At 39.4% G+C, this 21,207-nt stretch overlaps 1 protein-coding gene across 4 annotated transcripts in view; it reads right to left on the bottom strand.

Annotated features, from left to right (window-relative positions):
- Positions 1-21,207, bottom strand: part of LOC111840395 (stAR-related lipid transfer protein 3-like) — a 67,649-nt gene that overhangs the window by 22,659 nt on the left and 23,783 nt on the right. For 3 of the 4 annotated variants that reach the window (XM_023805152.2, XM_023805150.2, XM_023805153.2), the window contains exon 14: positions 7,437-7,530. The exons of the other annotated variant lie outside the window; for it this stretch is intronic. In XM_023805152.2, coding sequence (XP_023660920.1) covers positions 7,437-7,530 — 94 coding nt within the window. The remainder of the gene's footprint in view (positions 1-7,436; positions 7,531-21,207) is intronic. 4 annotated transcript variants of the gene reach the window in all.

Genomic DNA, 21,207 nt, shown 5'->3' with positions numbered 1-21,207 from the left:
ATCACAGAACCAGTTTAAATCCTGGGAGCAGCACTCCCCTCAGTCCCCTGATACTAGTGATACCTCAAACTAGTGTGAGAAGCTGGGTTCACTTAAAATTTATGCAGTTCTATTTGAAGTTGTTTTGAGTCGTTTAAATGCTGCCTTTAATTTTTTGAGGAGGAAAATTATCTGGAGTATGCTACATTTACTCATGTTCAATTCAGCAGCCATTGAATACAACTTTAGCAGTATGACTCTACTTACTCTACATTTTTTACATGTTCAAGGCTTAAAATTCTAAAAAAGAAAAAAATGTATGGAATGACATCAAATCAGCAGCTAGGTAACGTGATATTCTATCGGGAGGACACTGGTGATTCCCATCCCAAATACACACACAGTACTCTTCAGCAAATAATTTCAATATAAAAATTAGAATACTTTATAATGAATATTAGATTGCACTAAAATTTCACAAAAAATAAGGCACAAATAGACGGTTGTAGCAAAAAGTGGGTGCTGAGAAACAAGACAGCTCCTGAATTTGTGGAATAATACACTACTCAAAAAAATTAAAGGAACACTTTTTAATCAGAGTATAGCATCTAGTCAATTTAACTTCTGGGATATTGATCTAGTCCGTTAAGTAGCAATGGGGGTTGTTAATCGGTTTCAGCTAGTAGGCTAATGTGAGCCCAGTTAAAGTTGCACCATTTCGTGTGAGAGAGCACAGGACACGCAGAAGGGCAGCTGCCGAGGTTGACGGGCAGCCTGCCACTGCACAGTATGAATATGAGGAGGTTTGTGAGCATATTCCACTGGCTGTGTCTGAACTGGGAGATTTTTGTGCTAATGTGGGTAAATGGGATGGCGTGTCTGATCCTCACTCCTACTTAGCTGAGTTGCAGAGACAAGCCAGAGCAAATGGTCTAGATGACCAAGATTGCTGTCTAATAGTTCAGTTAACCATACCTGCAGATCAAGTAGAATTGCTCCCTGACAATTTCAAGATGGCTGTTAATGGTGAATGGGCAAATGCACAGCAGAGAGAGGCAGCATTATTAGCCATGATTGGCAGTCCACAGCCAAACTGGGGGAGAATTCTGGAGACTAAGCCAGAGAGAGGGGAAAATCCTGTGGCCTATGTGAATCGCTTATTTAAGTGTTACACTAGGAATTCTGGAATTCCAAACCCACAGAGGAATGACCCAGCATTCCTAGCATTGGACATGCAGCAGTATGATCCAATAATAAATGATGCTGCAAGACTAATGTTGAATTTGAAACAAAAAGAAGGTAATTTGACCTTTGCCTACATCTGCAATCTCCTTGGTAGCTGGAACGAGACGAGCCGAAGTCCCTTAAGAAAGGTGAAAAAGCTTTCAGCAGTAGCCACTAAGGAATGTAGGCTTAAATCTGCTAGGAAAGATGCTTGTCATAATTGTGGTAAGATAGGTTATTTTAAGAAGGATTGTTGGTCAAAGGGTGGAGGTGCAGCAGGACACAGGCCAAGGGTACAGAGAGATGGGGAATCTAGATGTAAGAAAGAACCAACCCCATCAGTACCAGCAATGACTTATGAAGATATGAACAAATTATTACATGAAATCAAAGAAGTGGTAGCACATCAGCGTGCTATTCAGACTTATTCATGTGTCAAATGCAAGGGGAATGCTTATTTGAAGTCACAGGGGTACCTGGCCTCTGTTAAAAAATTGGATGATGTGAAATCAGATGAATTTGCCAGACACAGTGTTGAAATTACACTTAGGGGCTACTGTGACAAGTGGCTAGCAGACACAGGCCCTGCAGTCACTGAAACACAGCAAAGCACTTCACAACTCATCCAAGATTGGGCAGAACATGACATGTTCTCAAAAAATGTCCAGAGAATTCTAGAAGATGATTTTCTGTCTGAAAATCATACCATAAGAAATACCTACCAGGGGAACAAAAGACAATGGGATGATGTTGTAAAACACAACATTGCCAAATTTACAAAAGGGGAACAAGTATTGGTCAAAATTTGCCCCCAGAAAGGGCTTTGGGATGCAAATTGGACAGGGCTACATGAAACCGTGGACACCTGTGGGGAGGGCAATCGTAAGCTTAGAATCAAAGAGAGGAATGGACCAGTAATGAAGTGGTTCCATGGTGACCAATACAGACTGATCCAGAATGTAAGATGTTAACCTGACATAAGAATGAATGCTGCACTTGATGTCTTTCAGGTTACATACTCCAAGTCTCACTGAAAACCACGGCACAACAGAAGAAATGATCAAGGGGGGCAGATGCATCGTACACAGCAAAGGAAAAGCATATGTCCAGCGCAGGAACAACGATGTAACCAGCCACATCGGTGCCATAAGTGGGATAACTTCCTCGGGACAATGCAAGGACTCTGCAGACCTCATGCGAGGAAGAAAACCACCTCGCATGTCAACCAAATTTGCATTAACACATATGGGAAACTACAAGTGTGACTGTAAGCTTGGATTGAGAATCGATCAAAAGTAAATGTTTGTCTTAGAATGTGGTATATTCTAGATATTTGTATAATCCCTGTTACCACCACATACAGCCATATTATTGTGCAATAGGATCTGAAGAACTTACACACATAATTGATTGATGCTATAAGCTGATTTTGTTGGGAATTGTGATTCAGAGGGAGAGTATTCTTGGGGATTTGGGAGGTATACATAGTTTGTAGAGATCTTTGTGTAAAAAAAAAAATTATAATAATTTGACATAAGTAATCTATGTAACATGGGAGCATGGGATGACAGTACAGGATGGAATAGCAATGTTAGCAATAGAAAGTTTAGAGGGTTGCAATATTGGTAGGAATATAATAATGTGCTCAGGTGATAGGTTACATCCAAATCTAGGTTGTGGGTGGATGAACAGGAGTGATGTACACTGTGTGATCTCCACAGAAGTGGTGAAGCCACAGTATGTGGACATCAGGTTCATTGGTAACAACACCTATTGCATTAATGCAATTAACAATAGTTTAACCACAACCAATTTACAGTGCAGAGCACCGAGCAATGCTTTCTGCATTCAGGTGATCTACCCAATGAACATTGGAGGCAGAAAATTGTACTATACCAAGAATAGGATTGACCTTTACTTAGATGACCCTTATGCAGAATTCCTCCAGCCTGAACCTTTGCCTGAAACAAACAGGATTCAAGACCTGCAAGAGGTTGAGCAGCAACTGAAGGTTCAGCTGCTTAAAATGCATGAGCGTGAGAAGGAACTGACAGAGCAGGTCAGTAACTATATCAGTGGAATGTTGACGCTGAAGGAGAACTACCAGGACATGTACTGGGATGTACAGTCCAAAGCAGTTATCACTGCATGTGTCGTGGTACTGCTGCTGGGTGTGGCCTTGATGGTCTATCTCAGATTCCTAAGGGAACAGCGGAAAAGGGACCTTGGATATGTGGAGAGGAAAGTGTGCATGACACAAAGTAGGGTGTAGGTTATGGAGACAGACAACCACACCGCTACGACCTCCCCTATCCGACCCTTGTGTGTCGACCACTGATCAGTGTGATGCTGGTACTGTGCTCTGGGTAAACCTTTCACTGCTCTTGCACTAAGGCTCAAGGTTTAAGGGGGGATTATGTAAGGAAAAGCAGTAAAGATGCCCCAATGTTCTTGGTTGATCATTTGGATACAGACAGTGTTAGCAATTTATGACCTTGGGGGAAGTCAGGGAGAGAATGGGGGTTCTGGTCGGCACCACTAGGGTGATAAGGAAGATAACTAAATTACAATGATCATAAAAGTCTCCACCCTGTCCTGCCCCATCCCTGCCCCAGGCTCCTCACAGGCCAGGCGGGTCACTCTTTTTATGTAAATTCACTCACAACACCTACACACAGCACCTTGGCGGGGAGGGTCTTTTGGGGTATAAAGGGGGGTGAAGAAATGCCCTTAATTTGTATTTCAATTCAATTCAATTTTATTTATATAGCGCATTATCACAACATTACATTGTCTCAATGCGCTTTACATTTCTGCCTCGTAAGGACCCCCCATTGAGTAAGCCAAAGGCAACCGTGGCAAGGAAAAACTCCCTAAGAGGAAGAAACCTTGGGAGGAACCAGACCCAAAGGGGGAGCCCATCCTCCAGGGGCCGGCAGATGAGTCAAACAAACAAGATGAAATGACTAAGCTAATACAGGGGTTGAAATATATGTTTCAATGCAGCGGCCGACCGGTGCAGGCACGTGGTGCTTGATGCACGATGGCAGGATTAATAGAGGCACAATTTTTTGAGCTGCCTTTCAGTACCCGGTGTATGTCTACACTGTATTACATTATATTATTTTTACTGTTCAATGAACCACCATTTTTGCTGAAACTGTGGAGACTCTGCAAGTGGATTCCTTACAAGCAGTTTTATGTCACACTGAAAAATTTATTAAAATCCAACCTTTCATTAACATAAAATTTATTCCAAGAAAAAAAAAAAATCCTTCATCAAGAAATTATCTTTAACAAAAACACATGTGTCACGATTACTGGCACCCCTGGAAATTATAGTGAACACAATGTAACTGAAGTATGTTTCCCCATGTACATCTTTGAATTGAGTGGAGTGAATAGAAATGGTGACACAGTGCCCAAATTCCCTTAGTCATCCATCAACATGGGAAAGATAAGAAAGCATACAAACCAAAGTGTGTTGACCTTCATAAGTCAGGGAATGGGTATGTAAAAATAGGCACTCGTCTTAAAATGTCCATTTCTATTGTTAGCAGCAATAAATAAAAATGGACAACCGGAAGTAGTGCTGGGCGATAAAATGATCTCGATTTTTTATCGATAAAAAATGAGGATGATCACGATGATAAACACAGACTATAAAACTTGATCAACTAAGTTTGCTCTATTTTAGAGAATGCGCTGAGACAGACAACTCGATGGCCTATCGAGCAGAGGTTTACTGAATGCCAGCACAACAGCCAATCACCGACGCCGTTGTAATTTTGCCCATCCTCCCTTAAAGAAGTAATTGGGTGCGTTCGACTTGGGCTTAGGTCTGTCTGCAGCTGACGCAACGTGGAGCACAATCTGCCAGCGTCTGCAGGGGTGGAGTATAAACTGACTGCAGCCAAGTCAGACAACTTCTACTCTAGTGTGCGAGACCTGACTGCAATGGCAGCACTGCCAGAAGGGTGTAAATAAATCTATACAAATATCACCTGCATGCACATTACTTCTTTTACAATAACCAATTCCTGATACGAACTGTTAGCAGTGAATAAAACTATTGTGTATAGTGGCTCTGTGTAAAAAGATAGCTGCCAGGAAAAAGATCAAATACATGTATTTCAAGGATTCTAAGTTTTTATTGTCATGTACAGAATACAATGCAATTCTTACTTGAATGCCTTCTTCATAGACTGGACGATTCAACAAATAAAGCAGCGCAACATTACAGTAACTAACAATAAATAAACCACTAACTTACGTGTACTGTTAGAGCATTTATTTAACTTATTTAAACTTTATTTTACCAGGTAAATGAACTGAAACCAGTTCTCAGTGCTTTACGTTCTTTTCGGGAAAAATAGCAGATAACGTATTGGAACTTCCTGGGATACAAACGTCATGCATGTGACTAAAATCTTTAGCCAATAAGGGCAAAGTTGTGTCGTCACGGAGGCGGTTCCAGTTTGTGCTGCACGTTGTCTTGCTCTCGCAAGGATTTTGTACCATGTGACATGGTGACGCATGGTGACGTTTTGCAGCGCTGGACAAAAAAATCTAGCTATGATTTGGCATTTTTTTTGAATGAGTGTTTTTGGTTTAGATACTTTTCTACCTCAGAATTTTAAAAAGTTTTTAAGAGACCACGAATAGAGGAAGATACTTGTTGCAGTCAATTCTGTCCTGCTTTATTTTATGTTTGCTCTTTAACATAGTTGCAATATTATACAGTTTTGCACATTGTTACATTATTATATGCTTTTGTTCATTTGAGCTATGTTTCTTTGAATACTTGAAAATCAATAACCTTTTATAATTTTAAGGGAATTTTGGATGTAAACAGTAAAATTTGTTGGAAAATAAGTATTTGTTTACTAATATTGTTTATTTCAATATATTCATTCTATTTGTCAGAATAGGGTTATTTTTTATTATTATTTTGATTATTACATTATTACATGGAACAACATTGTGAAACTATAATATTGATAATTATGAATATCGGTCAATACAGGAAAAAATATTGTGGTAATTTGTTTTGCCATATCGCTCAGCTCTAACTGGAACGGTTACAAACCTGCCTGGAAGAGGACCCAAGTTTATTTTTCCCCCAAGTACAGTGAGGAGGATCATAAGAGGCAAAAAAATCCCCAAGGATGACTGTTGGTGAATTACAAGACTAAGTAAAATCTTGGGGTTACCACGTCTCTGAAAAACTATCAGACACCCCCTTCATGCTAACAGATTATTTGGAAGGTATGCCAGAAAAAGCTGTTTTTTGTCAGTTAACCACAAATGCAAGCACCTGCGAAACACTACTACAACTTTGACTGGAACCAAATTTAAAGGTTGTGGGGCTGTTTTTCCTCCAAAGGCCCTGGAAACCTCATTAGGGTACATGGCATTATGGATCAGGACATTTAAAATCAAAATTTGACTGCCCCTACCAGGAAACAAAAACTGGGCCATCATTGGATCTTCCAGCTGGACAGTTATCATAAACACATGTCCAAATCAACACAAAAATGGTTAGCTGACCGCAGAAATTTTAAATAAATTGAAAATTTATGGGCTGAGCTGAAAAGCAGAGTGCACAAGAGAGGGCCTAGGACCTTGGTTGATCTGGAGAGATTCTGTAAAGAGGAATGGTCTCAGATGCCCTGCTCTGTATTCTCCAACCATATAAAATGTTATAGGAGAAGACTCAGTGCTGTTATACAGGCAAAGGGATGTTGTACAAAGTATTAAATTCAGGGGTGCCATTAATCGTGGCACATGTGTTTTTGTTGAAAATTATTTCTTGATGAGGAATTAGTTTTTCTTTCAATAAATTTATTTCACTTTTCTAATTTTTACAGTGTGATAAGGAACTACTTCACCAAAAGGTGGATTTTTAACTAACCCTTTTTACAAATCTTTAGAAGGGGTGCCAATAATTTTGGAGGGTGCTGTAATTGTACAGTACAGTAAGTTTCTTTTTATGTAATGACATAGCACAGTACAGGTACTGTACCTGTATAATATCTGGGAGGGAGGGCTAATTTTAATGATATAATTTATCCTGACATCACATTTTTTTAAATATCATCCAGCTTGAACTGGTATTGGTGACAACCAGAATGTGAACATTGGTACTCATTGGTACTCTATCTAGGGAAAAAAAAGGAAGACACTGATTGAAAAACATTATAGTTGTTAATGGTAATAATAGGCATCTTTACCTTAAGGTCAGTGTTGAGAACCCAAATGAAGGTGCACACAGAGGGACTGGTACCAGACTTGAGAACCACAAATCCTCCTGGACCATTCTCCCCCCTGAGATAATCAAAGATCACAGTAGGAAGAGAGGGAAAAAGGTTATGACAGGAACCTCAGATACATCATCACTATACACGTTGTCATCACTATAAACAAACTGCGCACGTGTACTGTAAACTTAGAAACACTAATTGGTAGTTATTTACTACAAATGAAGGACAAAGTAGTATTTTTTTCAGTAACAATTCTAGGGCTGGACCAGAATATTCGAATATTCGTTTGGAGGGATGGCATTCGAGTTTTCATTTTGAGATTCGAATATTCGGGGGGAAAAAAAAAACATGTGACATCGATCCCTGCGACACGGTTCTCATTCGCGCTTAAATGACTAGCCCTTGCGGCAACGCCAACATCGTGATGTTGTCCCCCACAAACGGCTCTTGTTAAAGCTTAAAGCTGCAGGAATTTTAGGAACTGTGGCAGCTTGGATCAAAAACTGGCTAACTGATAGGAAGCAGCGAGTAGTTATTAGAGGCACTATGTCACAGTGGGCCTCCGTTTATAGTGGGGTACCGCAGGGTTCAATTTTAGGACCACTATTGTTCCTAATTTACATTAATGATATTGACACGAATACATACAGTAAACTGGTTAAATTTGCAGACGACACTAAGGTGGGCGGGGTAGCAGATACTAATCTAGCAGCAGAGAGGCTTCAACGGGATCTGGATTTAATTAGCGAATGGGCTGATACTTGGCAGATGAAATTTAACACAGATAAATGTAAGGTAATCCATGCAGGGAGCAGAAATATACAGTACAGATATTTTATGGGTTCCACTGAAATAAAGGTAGCTGATTACGAGAAAGATCTCGGTATGTATGTTGATGCTTCCATGTCCCACTCTCGCCAATGTGGGGAAGCAATAAAAAAGGCGAACAGAATGTTGGGTTATATCTCTAGATGTGTGGAGTTTAAGTCAAGGGAGGTGATGTTACACTTATATAATTCCTTGGTAAGACCCCACCTAGAATACTGTGTGCAGGTTTGGTCACCATACCTCAAGAAGGACATTGCTGCCTTAGAAAAGGTGCAACGAAGAGCTACGAGAATGATTCCTGGTCTTAGAGGAATGTCTTAAGAGGAGAGGTTAGCGGAACTGAATCTGTTCAGCCTTGAGCAAAGGAGACTAAGGGGGGATATGATTCAGGTCTATAAGATTCTAACGGGTCTGGATGCTGTTCAGCCAAATGACTATTTCAATATTAGTCTAAATACTAGAACTCGTGGCCATAAGTGGAAATTAGCGGGAGAACATTTTAAAACAAATTTGAGGAAGCACTTCTTTACACAGCGTGTAGTCAGAGTATGGAATAGTCTTCCTGCTATTGTAGTGGAAGCTAAAACCATGGGTTCCTTTAAATCAGAGCTAGATAAGATTTTAACAACTCTGAGATATTAGCTAAGTTCTCCCCAAACGAGCTTGATGGGCCGAATGGCCTCCTCTCGTTTGTAAATTTCTTATGTTCTTATGTGATTTACTCATGGGCGTAAATTTCATTTAACAGTAGGGGGGGACAATAAATATAAAATTTCTCATGAGCAATTTTTGAAGGGGACACAAATAATACAGTCAAATTGTACTTATAAAGATATGTCCCCACAATGAAAAACTTTGCTTCTATCATTATTATTGTAGCATGGAGACTGCGTCATTATGGTTTTTTTCAAAGTTTTTCTCAGGTTCAATGACAAAGCAGATTTTTCTTCAAAACTATGTATTGCATTGTTTGTTATGTTGTTTACAGTCAAGCCATCAACATACAATAAATTTAAACATGACTGTTTAAATGCATAATAGATATTGATTATACAAAAAAAATACAGTGGGGTCAGTTCGGACGTAGCACAGTGCTCATTTAGTATAAACAATATGCTAATTGTGGCCGTTAATGTTAAGTTAACATTATGCCAAGTCGTCACAAATAAAACATGGGAAACGGCTTTGGCGTGTTAGTTGCAGTGCACTATGCAACAAGCTATTTTAAACAAGCTAACGTTAACTAGATAAGTAATATTTTAATCGCTAATATAGCAGATTCGTGGAAAATTACATCGGTAATCAGCATTTTTGCCGCAACTAATTTATGAATGAGTCTGCATCAACTACATTAAAGAGAATCGCTTTATTTAAAGTGAATAAAATACCCTACTTACTGGAATTCAACATTATTTGAGCCGCAGCCACACACCTGATTCGTGTGTGTAGAGTAGGTGAGATGACCTGGGAAAGCAGGCAGTTGGCCAAACCACTGTCAGGAAGGGGAGGGGGAACTCAACTGTTTCTAAATGCATTTTTTGCGTTTGTTTTTTTTTCTACTTACAGAATTATTTTAGGTATACATACATATATTTGTCACAATAGATAGTGCGATTTTTTTTTTTAATAATTTCTTTTGGGGGGACAACCCTCGGATAGGGGGGACATGTCCCCTCTGTCCCCCCCGTGATTTACGCCCATGGATTTACTTTATCCCAGAGAGAAGACAAAAATGCCGAAGACCTCAGTTGTGTGGGAGCACTTTAAATTGACTGAAGACAAAACAAAGGCAGTGTATCAAATATGCGATTTGAAACTGGCCTACCACTACAGCATAACAAGTTGTTTTCTGTTTTTATTCTATAAGGGAATTCATTTAATTTTATTTAAACTGTTCGTTAATTAAGATGTGTGATTTTATTGAAAGTATGCTGCTGCCGTGTTCTTTATTTATTAAATTCGTTGAACTTCGTTAATTGATAAATGTTGGGCTACCTTATTTAAAGTATTGCTCTAACAGACCTGTTATTGTTTTGTATTATAGTGCAGTGTTCGTTCTTAAATAATATAAACCCTGCCCGGGCCGCATGTAGCGCCCGGCTTTCGGCTCGTGCTGTTCTGTCATTTATTAAAATTTTAATCATTCTGAAAGTGTCGCGACTTGCCTGTATCCATATTACACAAAAATGCGACTTTGCACTCCCTTGCGTCCGCAGCAGTTGGATGAACGGTTCTCGACATAAAAATGCAACAGACAGACACACACAGAGATTCCTGCCTTTATTGGAGATAAGAATATATTCAGCCCCCTCCCACCGAAGCTTCGAATATTCGATGTTGATCACTACCGAATACTCGAAGCTCAAAAAATGGTATTCGGACCAGCCCTAAACAATTCACAATAAGTGTAATCATTCCCTGTACCTAACTGGTGAATTCTCTCCTGCCCCCTCACCACCTTAGCTACTGTGTGATGAGCATACGGGCGCAGAATGGCTGTCGTCACATCTAGGTGGGTGCCACACGGTGGTGGTGGTAGAAGTAGCTCCCCACTGCTTCTGTAAAGCGCTTTGATTGTCTTGAAAAAGCGCTATATAAATGCAATATTCATTCAAAATGCCTTTATGATGCATTCATAGAACATAAGAGCATTTCATTCATAACACTTTCAATGAACAAGATAAGACAGTTTTAATACACTAATAAACATTATATGGTTTAAAGCATGTTAAAGTCAACTTACATTACTGCTTATTAATGTTCTATGAATTAAACTCATTATGAAGGGACAAGTTATGTAAATTGTTGTCTTTTCTTCTATATAAATAAGTCTCAATAGTAAATTCCAAATGTATTACATTCACAGGAGTGAAAACATCGTGTTTTGGGATTTGGATAAGGTGACCCAGGCATGAAAGGGAAGAAACAGGATTGCTTTGTTTGCTTTTATATGCACATTTACTTCAACACATGAAGAATCTGCAGGAGATTTGAGCCTCCAGTGCAAAAAGACAGGTATAAAGGAATACAGGTATCCTCTGCTTTACAAATGTTTGCTTTACACTACTTTGCTTTTACAAAAGACCTACATTAGCACCTGTTTTCGGTACCAATAGAAATCTAAAAAGGATTTTCGCTTTTACAAAATAAGGAGAAAGCAAAAATAGCACTTAGGCCCAATCCCAATTCTACCCCTTACCCCTACACTTTCCCCTACCCCTCCGTTTGGCGCGTTCACGTGTAGGGGTAGGGGTGTCTCAATTCTCTTTTGATTGGAGGGGTAGGGGTAAGGGGAAGGGCTAGATAACCCTCGAAACGAAGATTTTTCGGGACCTCACTTCAAACGAAGGGCTAAGAGAAATTTACAACATGGCTGCCCACTCGAGCAAGCAGACCCATAAATGTTAAGTAATTTTTGCCATTAATAAGGATTTTTATGACATTTTTTCATTACATGTATATTACCATCAATCTTGTGTTTGTGTTTACGGTGATGTTCTGTAAAGAAACGTTTGAAAAAAAATCGCTAAAGTTTGCTTGCGGATAGCACTGCTCGCACAATATTAGGAAATATATTTTTATGTCATATAACGTTACCCGGTGACTGACTGCATGTGGTAACGCGTTGTTTTGTTTTGCTTACGGCCATATGTGTACATGTAAATGAACGGTGCTTACACTATTCGTACTTATTGCAACATGACAACATTTTTGTAAATTATATTCTGTATAGGGACAGCTGAGGAAACCCGAAGGCTCATACGTTTTCAAGGTGAAAACGAACATCTGTTTTTAAAGTCCAAATACGGCGCAAAAAAACTTTGGGAGTGAGTAATCTTTACATGCTACGATGCTGACGGCGACATCTTGGAATTTGTGATAAACATCGGAGCATGTCCTCTGACGTAACGTTAGGAGGTAGTGACAATGGATGATGACGTATAACAGTGTAGTAGTGGTGTCCCATTTCTTAGGGGAAATTTTTTAACCCTACCCCTTTCCACTTCATTTCAAGGGGCAAGGGGAAGGGGTGAGGGGTAGGCAAAGGGGTAGAAAATAGAATTGGGATTGGGCCTTAATGTTCATCAGCAAACCCGTTATAAATATGCAGTCATGTACCACATTATGTGTTTCGGTTAAGGACGGACCTAAAATTCCTAAAAAAAATTCCCATCTTAACATTACAGTGCAATGCATTACTCACGTGTTTGTGGGGATGCTAATGTAAACCTACTGCACTGCCTGTCGAAAAGCATATACTTTAATATGTGGGAAAAAGGGAGAAAAGCAGTGGAGCAAAAAATGATCAAATAAAATTATTTCTGCACCTCAAACACATTTAATGCATTAAAGGAAATATGAAACACAAGATGTAGTTAATTTGCAAGATGGATTCCCACTTTAAAAATCCTTATAGCTTTAACACTGTCTATAAAACTGGATTATAAATAAGTAATCCAAGTTACATTTTTCAGGCAACTGTAGCGCTGTCTTGTCTTAGCATAGAATGCAATGTCATGAAGTTGGCTGGCTTGGAATTCATGCATTAGGTCACATTAACTTGCAGCCACTTTTTGTAAAACAAAGTCTGTAATATTATGCCATCTTAAACTAAAGCTTTCCAGTATCATTCTAAGTAATCTAGTACCAAAAATGTGAGGTCCAAAATAGAAATTTCACTAACATTATATTGTTTTATTAGCCCTGGTAAGTAATGCCACCTTCTAGCAAAGTGGCGATATAAGGAGCTTGTTAACTAACTAACAGGCCTACTAGCCTCCAAACTGAGGGAACTGCTTTTATCAGCCAGACAGCAACTACGGATATTAACGTCAGCTTATATTTGCAACTACATGATGTTTCATTCATACCAACGTTTCAAACATTGCTGTACTGTTGGCATAAGTGTTTACCTAAAGTAAGCTAAAACCAGTATTAGTGTTTGTGGAGGGAGAGCAGTTCCTGTTCGATTTATAGGACAGCAAGTATAAAACACTACACATTGTAATGATGCACTGTGTAATTCATTTAAGTCAAAAGAGCATTAATAAATGGGGAAGGAAAAGTTACATCAGTGTCTTGCAGGCCTGCTAGGTATTCATTAGTTAACTGCATTTCAGAATCAACAATACACCTTATCAAAATGTCTCTCACAGATATCAGTAGCTCCGCATTTTATTCAAACAACAGCATCATGGCTAGTACAGCAAAATGTGGTTAAAAATCATACAGGAAAGGAGCGGCCGCCAATGTGACTAATCTGCTGGCTTGTATTTCTCTTTGTCTAATATTGTAGGTGCCAGCAGTGAAACTTGCCAACTCTTACAAGTGGAATAATGTTATGTTTTTTACTCTGTGGAAAACAAAAGATCAATCTGCTGGCCAGATTTAATAATGAATTATAAACATGTTGTGAATTGTATATATAAAAATAAGGCTGTGTCCTATTTTGATCGCGACTGATCCCCCAATAGTTAACAAGCAATTAACTAAACTACTTGTTTATCCTCAGTTGTTTTGAGGTGGCAGTGTAGTTTTGTGTGAAATTTGTTATTTAACATTAAGGTCACAGTTCCTATAGTGCAATGGGAAAACAACATACAAAACTGGCCAAGAGCTGCAAAAGTTCTCGCCCCAGAGAACTTTTTTTTTTTCTACTTTCTGTTCTATGTAAAAGGTCAGTGGTGGGCACAACTAACCAAAAAGTTAGCCTCGATAACCACTAATCTGCTAACTTCAAAGTTTAATTCGGTAACACTAAACAGATAAACCACTAACAAAAAATATAGCGGAAGCTAACATTAACCATTAACTTATTATATGAATTTAGCTTTGGATTGATTTTTGGCTCTGAAATCCTTAAAAACATGCATTGAAAGCTAAAAATGTAAAATGTAAGAGATGTTGGTGACCTTTTCCAACAAGCAGAGGGAACTGGCAGCTGGAGACACCAGCATAATCCATGGGAAGACTGTGGAACTTGTGGAGGAGTACAGATACCTTGGCACTATCTTTGATAGTATGCTCAGGTTTGCCTCCAACACTGAGGAGATTTTAAGGAGATGCCAGCAACGGCAGTATCTCCTGAGGAAACTCAGCAGCTTTGGAGTCAGCAAGAACATATTGAGGACATTCTACTACTCCTTCATTGAGAGCGTCATAACATTCTCAATAACCTGCTGGTTCCATGCCACCACTATGCATGACAGAGCCCGCCTGCAGAGGACAGTCAAGGTGTGCTCTAAAATAATTGGATCACCAATTGGATCACTCTGTCCTCCTTCTGTGAGCTGCAAACACTGAGAACAGCACGCAGAATCCTACAGGACTCTTCACATGTGCTGTTCCCAGCATTTGAGTGGCTTCCTTCTGGGCGCCGAATCCACTGCCCGGATTGCAGGACTCAAAAAATAGCCACTTTTGTTCTCAAGAGCTGTTCAACTTTTGAACTCGAAGCCACTATTACCCTCTGCCTCTATGCACTAAACCCCATAAAGGTATAACACATTCTCATTCCCCACTACCTACTGACCTCCCCATTTTTGCACCTTTTGTTAGTCTAACTTAATTACTTGCAACTGCAATTTTGCACCTTATGTATATATTGAGAACCATTTTATTATTCATTTCTTTATTTTTATTATTATTATTACTTTATTCTGATTTTTTAGTTTTATTTATTTGTTCTGTTTCTTTAATGTCTGGTTCTGTGTCTATGCAACACTGCTCTACGTGCCTCAAATTCCCCCTCGGGGACAAATAAAGTTTTTTGATTTGATTTGATTCATTAGACTAGAATGATTACCAGGGGATAATTAGGACTTAGCTAATTGGATTCTGTAGAGTCTCTGGAATAAATGCATTGACACTTTCTTTCTATGATATTCCTTGCAAGAGATAAGTGCTTTTGTCTGAGAATCCCTATTTCGCAACTGGCCCATGCTGACATTTTGCCCTCAATGAAGCTGCTTGGAGACTACAAACATGCCGTCATTTACCAGGAACTAGGATGAAGGGTCTCAAGTGTTTTACTGGTCTATAGAGCAGTCAATCAAAACCTGGAAAATACAATCATGGGCCTGTATCACAAATCAGAATTTGCTTAGCTGGATAAATTGTCGGATTTAAGGTAGTCTGAGCTAAATGCAAGTGAAAAAAGTCAATTTAAACTAGGGTACCTTAAATCAGACAAATTATCCAGCTTCATGATACGGGCCCCTATTCTCTGCTTAGTTCAGGGTACCCCAGTTTAAAATGACTTTATCTTCGATCACTTACATTTTGCCCAGACTACTATAAGTTGGACCAATCACATCTTGTGTTTACACGTAGTAAGCCTACTGTGTATTAGACACGCTCATAACAAACAGGAAGAAATATGCATGATTTTAGGGTTTACCAGTTGACCGTTAAACTTTATTCACCTTACTTGCAAAAAAAATGGTGAGAAGATTTAGTTACCAGAAATAAATTTAGCAAAAGATAATTGGTCCACTAACGGTTTAGCAGAAACGCTAATCCATATGAAAAGTTAGCTTTGAATAGTTTGGTTTACGCAACCCTGCCCACCACTGTATGTTTATGAGCTGTCTATTCTTTGTCCTGTGGATTTATTGACACCATCAGCAATTAGTTGACGTAGATTCGACTTTAATGGTACAACTGTCGACTGGAAAAAAAATCTTAAGCTGTGCAACCGCTAACTGATGCATTATTTACTTTAACAGGCAGTATATTTATCATATTATTTCTGCTTTTAATAAATGTTAGTGCTATTTTTGGTTTTGTGTTATGATTTGGTAAGTTACTTTTCGGGTCTGGGAATGCTCAAAAATTTTCCTATGTAAATTAATGTAAATTCTTCTTCACTTTACGCCATTTCATCTCACAGGAACGCTCTACTTTCGTAAAGCAGGAGATACCTATATGCTAAAATTTGAGGGAAAACTGAAGGTCATGTCAGAATTGACTGAGCTGTACTAGTTAAAACATACATTATATGGACAAAAGTACTGGGACACCCCTCTTAAGTGAACTCAGGTGTTTCAATCAAACCCACTGCTATAGGTGTATAAAATTAAAGCACCTAGCCATGCAGTGAAGGTTTACAAACATTTGTGAAAGAATGGGTCATTGTGAAGAACTCAGTGAATTCCAGCGCAATACTGTCATAGGATACCACCTTTGCCATAAGTATGGAGTTAATTTTGTGCCAAAAGTATTAATCAAAATTTTGAAAACCGCAAGCAAATCATAAAGTATCAGAATGAAAATATGTTTTCCGAATATCAAAAAAGTCGAATAAAATCATTTTTTCCCATCTTCTCTAATTTGTTTTGGTTTTGGAATGTTTTTCTTTGCTTTAAAATTTTTGTTTTTTTGCTTCTGACTTTTGCCACTGTTTTAACGGGTGGGCGGGCCTTAGCAGCTTACACGTCTATTGGTCAGCTGGAATTTGGAGTGAACACGCCTTTAACCATCTGAGCAGGCCTACTCCATGACGCTTCAGAACATCGCAACATTAACTCCATAAATAAGTCAGTTTGTGAACTTTCTTCCCTGTTAGATATTCCAGGGCTAACTGTAATGGTACTTTTACAGTGCTACCAAGAACTGTGCTGTACCCAAGCCATACAGTGTACTGGCAGTTTCCATTTCAAAGTTTGTAAGCCATACCCATTCCATAACATGGCCAAAAGCGTGACCACACAGAGCTGGTTGTGTCACCATGATCTGATTGGGCAAAATGCATGAAGATGCTGGTGTTCTGTGTATGGATTATCTGAAGAAAAAAGCATACATTCTATATATTTTTCATTGCTAGTACTATCGCACATTGTGATGTATTGAGTCATTCCCAATAATTTGGAACTTGAAAATTTCCAACCTCCTACTTAAAAAAGTACTACAGAATGGATTCTTAATCTAAATTTATGAAATCAAATGCTAATCTCGCTGCATCTGATACTTGCATAACAGCGATTCTCACAGGCATGCTAGTGAAAATTAGCACACATTAAAAATAATAATTGCACATAGTAAATTCATGATGTACAACCTTGTGAACAGTAAATAAATGTCTACTTCGGAATTACATCACTGTTGTTATATATATGTGTTTGTGCGTGGCTAAAAGGGTGGTGTAAGAAAGAGGGGTTTAGGTTTATGGGGCACTGGAAGACCTTGTGGAACAGATGGGACTTGTTCAAGCCGGATGGGTTGCATCTGAACCAGAGGAACCAGTGTATTGAGGAGGCATATGTGTAGAGTAGCTGAGTAATATTTAAACTAGGGACTGGTGGGGCAGGGAGGTTAGTTATGAATATAGGTGGGGGGAGACGGAAGGTCCCAATTACTATTAAAAGTGGGCACTGTAAAAGGTCTACCCTTTGCGGTCTGTACTTAAACGCTAGCAGTATTAGAAACAAAATTCATGATTTAGAGGCCTTAATTTCATCAGACACTTACGACATTATAGGAATAACAGAAACATGGATGAGTGACAATGATGGAGAAGCCATATAAAATGGATGGTTACACATTGTTCCGTAGAGACCGGATAGGCAAGAAGGGAGGTGGTGTTGCTGTATACGTAAAAGAAAACTTGCAGGCAAGGTAGCTCACTGATAAAAATAAAAGTACAGAATCTGTATGGGTAAAACTAGATGCTAAAAACTCAAATGGCCTTAATGTCGGTGTTTGTTATAGAGCACCTAATGTTGCTGCAGTGGAAAGCAGAATGTTATATGACGATATCAGGATTATGAGTAATAAAAATGATGTGGTGGTTATGGGTGATTTTAATTTACCTGGGATACAGTGGGACTGTCTCTTCTGTAAATGAACTTGAGATGGTGGAATTAGTACAGGATTCTTTTTTTACTCAGTTTCTTAATAGCCCTACCAGGGGAGAAGGCCTTCTTGATCTTGTTTTTTCTAACAACCAGGATAGGATTGGAAAATTACAGGTTTTAGAACCACTGGACAGGAATAATCACAACATGATTAAATTTGAGATTAATTTTAGTGTCCGAAGAGCAAAGTCCAAAACAAAAAGGCTAGGAAGGCTAACTTTAATGGAATGAGATTGAAACTAGACACTGTAAACTGGATGGAGTTAAACAGCAAAACTGTTGAAGAGAATTTTTTAAAAGCACATTGTTGCAAGTGCATGAGGACTTCATACCTGTTTCCAGCAAAACTAAATCTAGGAAACTGCAGCCAAGGTGGTTTACCATGGACATTAAGAATAGTCAGGAGGAAAAGGCTCTCTTCCACAAATGGAAATTAACTAATGATTTCAAAATAAGCAGCAGTATCTAAGTCTACAGGTTGAGTTAAAAAATAACATTAGACTCATTAAGAGGAATGTAGAAAGGAATACTGCATTGGAGGCTAAGGATGACATTAAAAGTTTCTTCCAATATTTTAACTCCAAAAGAGCTCTAAAAGCTGAAATCATTAATCTGCAGGATAGTAAGGGTGAAAGTGAAAATGACATAGTAAAAGAATTCAATAATTATTTTACACGGGTGTTCACAGTAGAGGACACAAGTAACTTGCCACCACATTACAATTACAGCGTCGTCTATGACCAATACATGTATAAATGAGGCTGATGTGGTACAAAGCCTAGCTAAGCGCAAAATAAATAAATTGCAGGGCCCTGATGGCATCTTATCTATAGTTTTAAAAGAGATGAGGGATATTATTGGCCAACCTTTAACATTACTATTTCAGAAATACTCATCTACTGGTGTGGTACCTTCTGATTGGAAGCATGCTAATATAGCACCCATATTCAAAAAAGGGGATAGAAGTAATTCAGCAAACTATAAGTCAATCAGTTTAACTTGCATAACTGGAAATGTAATGGAAGCTATAATCCAAGGGAAAATGGCAGATTACCTGGATTCAAATAACACTCTGAGGGACAGCCAACATGGATTTAGGAGAGGTAGATCTTGTTTAACTAATCTATTTGAGTTCTTTGAGGAAGCTAGAAGAGAAATTGATCATAAAAAGGCCTACAACATGATCATCTTAGATTTGCAGAAGGCCTTTGATGTTGTCGCCCACAAACGGCTCTTCCTTAAGCTCAAAGCTGCAGGGGTTTTAGGAACTGACAGGAAGCAACGGGTAGTTATTAGAGACACAATGTCACAGTGGGCCTGCATAGTGGGGTACCGCAGGGTTCAATTTTAGTACCACTACTGTTCTTAATTTATATTAATGATAGTGGTTACCAGTTAAGTCTCGGATTGACTATAAAATACTGCTATTAACCTATAAAGCACTGAATGGCCTTGCACCAGAATAACTTAGTGATCTGCTGACCACATACAACCCCCCACGCTTGCTTCGATCTCAAGGTGCGGTATATCTGTTAGTACCTAGGGTAGAAAGAGATACGGCAGGCTGCAGAGCTTTCTCCTACAGAGCCCCTCAGCAGTGGAACGGTCTTCCACCGGATGTGCAGGTTTCAGGCTCACTCTCAATATTCAAGTCTAAACTAAAAACACACCTATTTAGTTTAGCTTATAGGGACACTAGTTCTAGCTCTAGCTAACTTCTCACTCCCAATTATACCTATAGTGTGAGGTGTAGAGCTGGGTGGGGATCGGTGCCATTGGCTTTGGATAAACTGAATTGACAGTGCTGTCACTCTAGCTTCACAATTGCTTGTGGGATTGGAGTGCTGACATTTCAGGGACTCCCCATGCCTGCATTCCCACCTGCCTCTCCCTCCTACTTATGCTGCCATAGCCATATCTGCCAGAGCATTGCACTTCATATTGCACTCATCTACCTTTTAGCACTGCCTATAGTCTCCCTTACTTTGACTAATTGCATTTATTTCCACCACCTTCTCCTGGGGGGTGCTGCCTGGAGCCCTCAATCTATCAAGATGTCCAGCACACCCTGCAACATGTGACGTCGCCACTACCAATGACGACCGTGCATCCAGCTCGCCGTTCTGCCTGTGTCATCTTCCTTGTTTGACCCACTCCCTGCCTTCTGGCTGCCTGGTGATTGGAGGGAGTGGTGGCACCGGCTTGTCATCTCCCCCCTGCTCCCCGTTTGTGTTTCAGATTTAACTGTATTTGACTCTCCCTGCCGGCCCCTGGAGGATGGGCTCCCCCTTTGAGTCTGGTTCCTCCCAAGGTTTCTTCCTTCTAGGCAGTTTTTCCCTTGCCACTGTCACCACTGGGGGCTTTGGGTGGGGATGCTGTAAAGCGCTTTGAGACAATGTAATGTTGTGATAATGCGCTATACAAAAATAAATTTGTTTGTTGTTTGTTTGTTGACACTAATGCATACAGTAAACTGGTTAAATTTACAAACGACACCAAGGTGGGTGGTGTGGCAGATACTAAACTAGCAGCACAGAGGCTACAATATGATCTGGATTTAATTAGCGACTGGGCTGACACCTGGCAGATGAAATTTAACGTAGATAAATGTAAGGTAATCCATGCAGGGAGCAGAAATATAAAGTGCAGATATTTTCAGTGGAACCCATAAAATAAGGTAGCTGATTATGAGAAAGACCTCGGAGTGTATGTTGATGCTTCCATGTCCCACTCTCGCCAGTGTAGGGAAGCAATTAAAAAGGGCAATAGGATGTTAGGTTACATCTCTAGGTGTGTGGAGATTAAGTCAAGGGAGGTGATGCTACGATTATACAATTCCTTGGTAAGACCTCACCTAGAATATTGTGTGCAAGTTTGGTCACCATACCTTAAAAAGGACATTGCTGCCTTGGAAAGGGTGCAACGTAGGGCTACAAGAATGATTCCTGGTCTTAGAGGAATGTCTTATGAGGAAAGGTTAGCTGAGCTGAATCTGTTTAGCCTTGAGCAAAGGAGACTAAGGGGGGACATGATCCAAGTATATAAGATTCTAACAGGTC

This window comes from Paramormyrops kingsleyae, chromosome 5 (genome assembly GCF_048594095.1).
Source record: "Paramormyrops kingsleyae isolate MSU_618 chromosome 5, PKINGS_0.4, whole genome shotgun sequence".
NCBI classification, from domain to species: domain Eukaryota; kingdom Metazoa; phylum Chordata; class Actinopteri; order Osteoglossiformes; family Mormyridae; genus Paramormyrops; species Paramormyrops kingsleyae.
The sequence above is the reverse complement of the archived record's forward strand: the minus strand, read 5'-3'. Positions and strand labels throughout refer to the sequence as shown.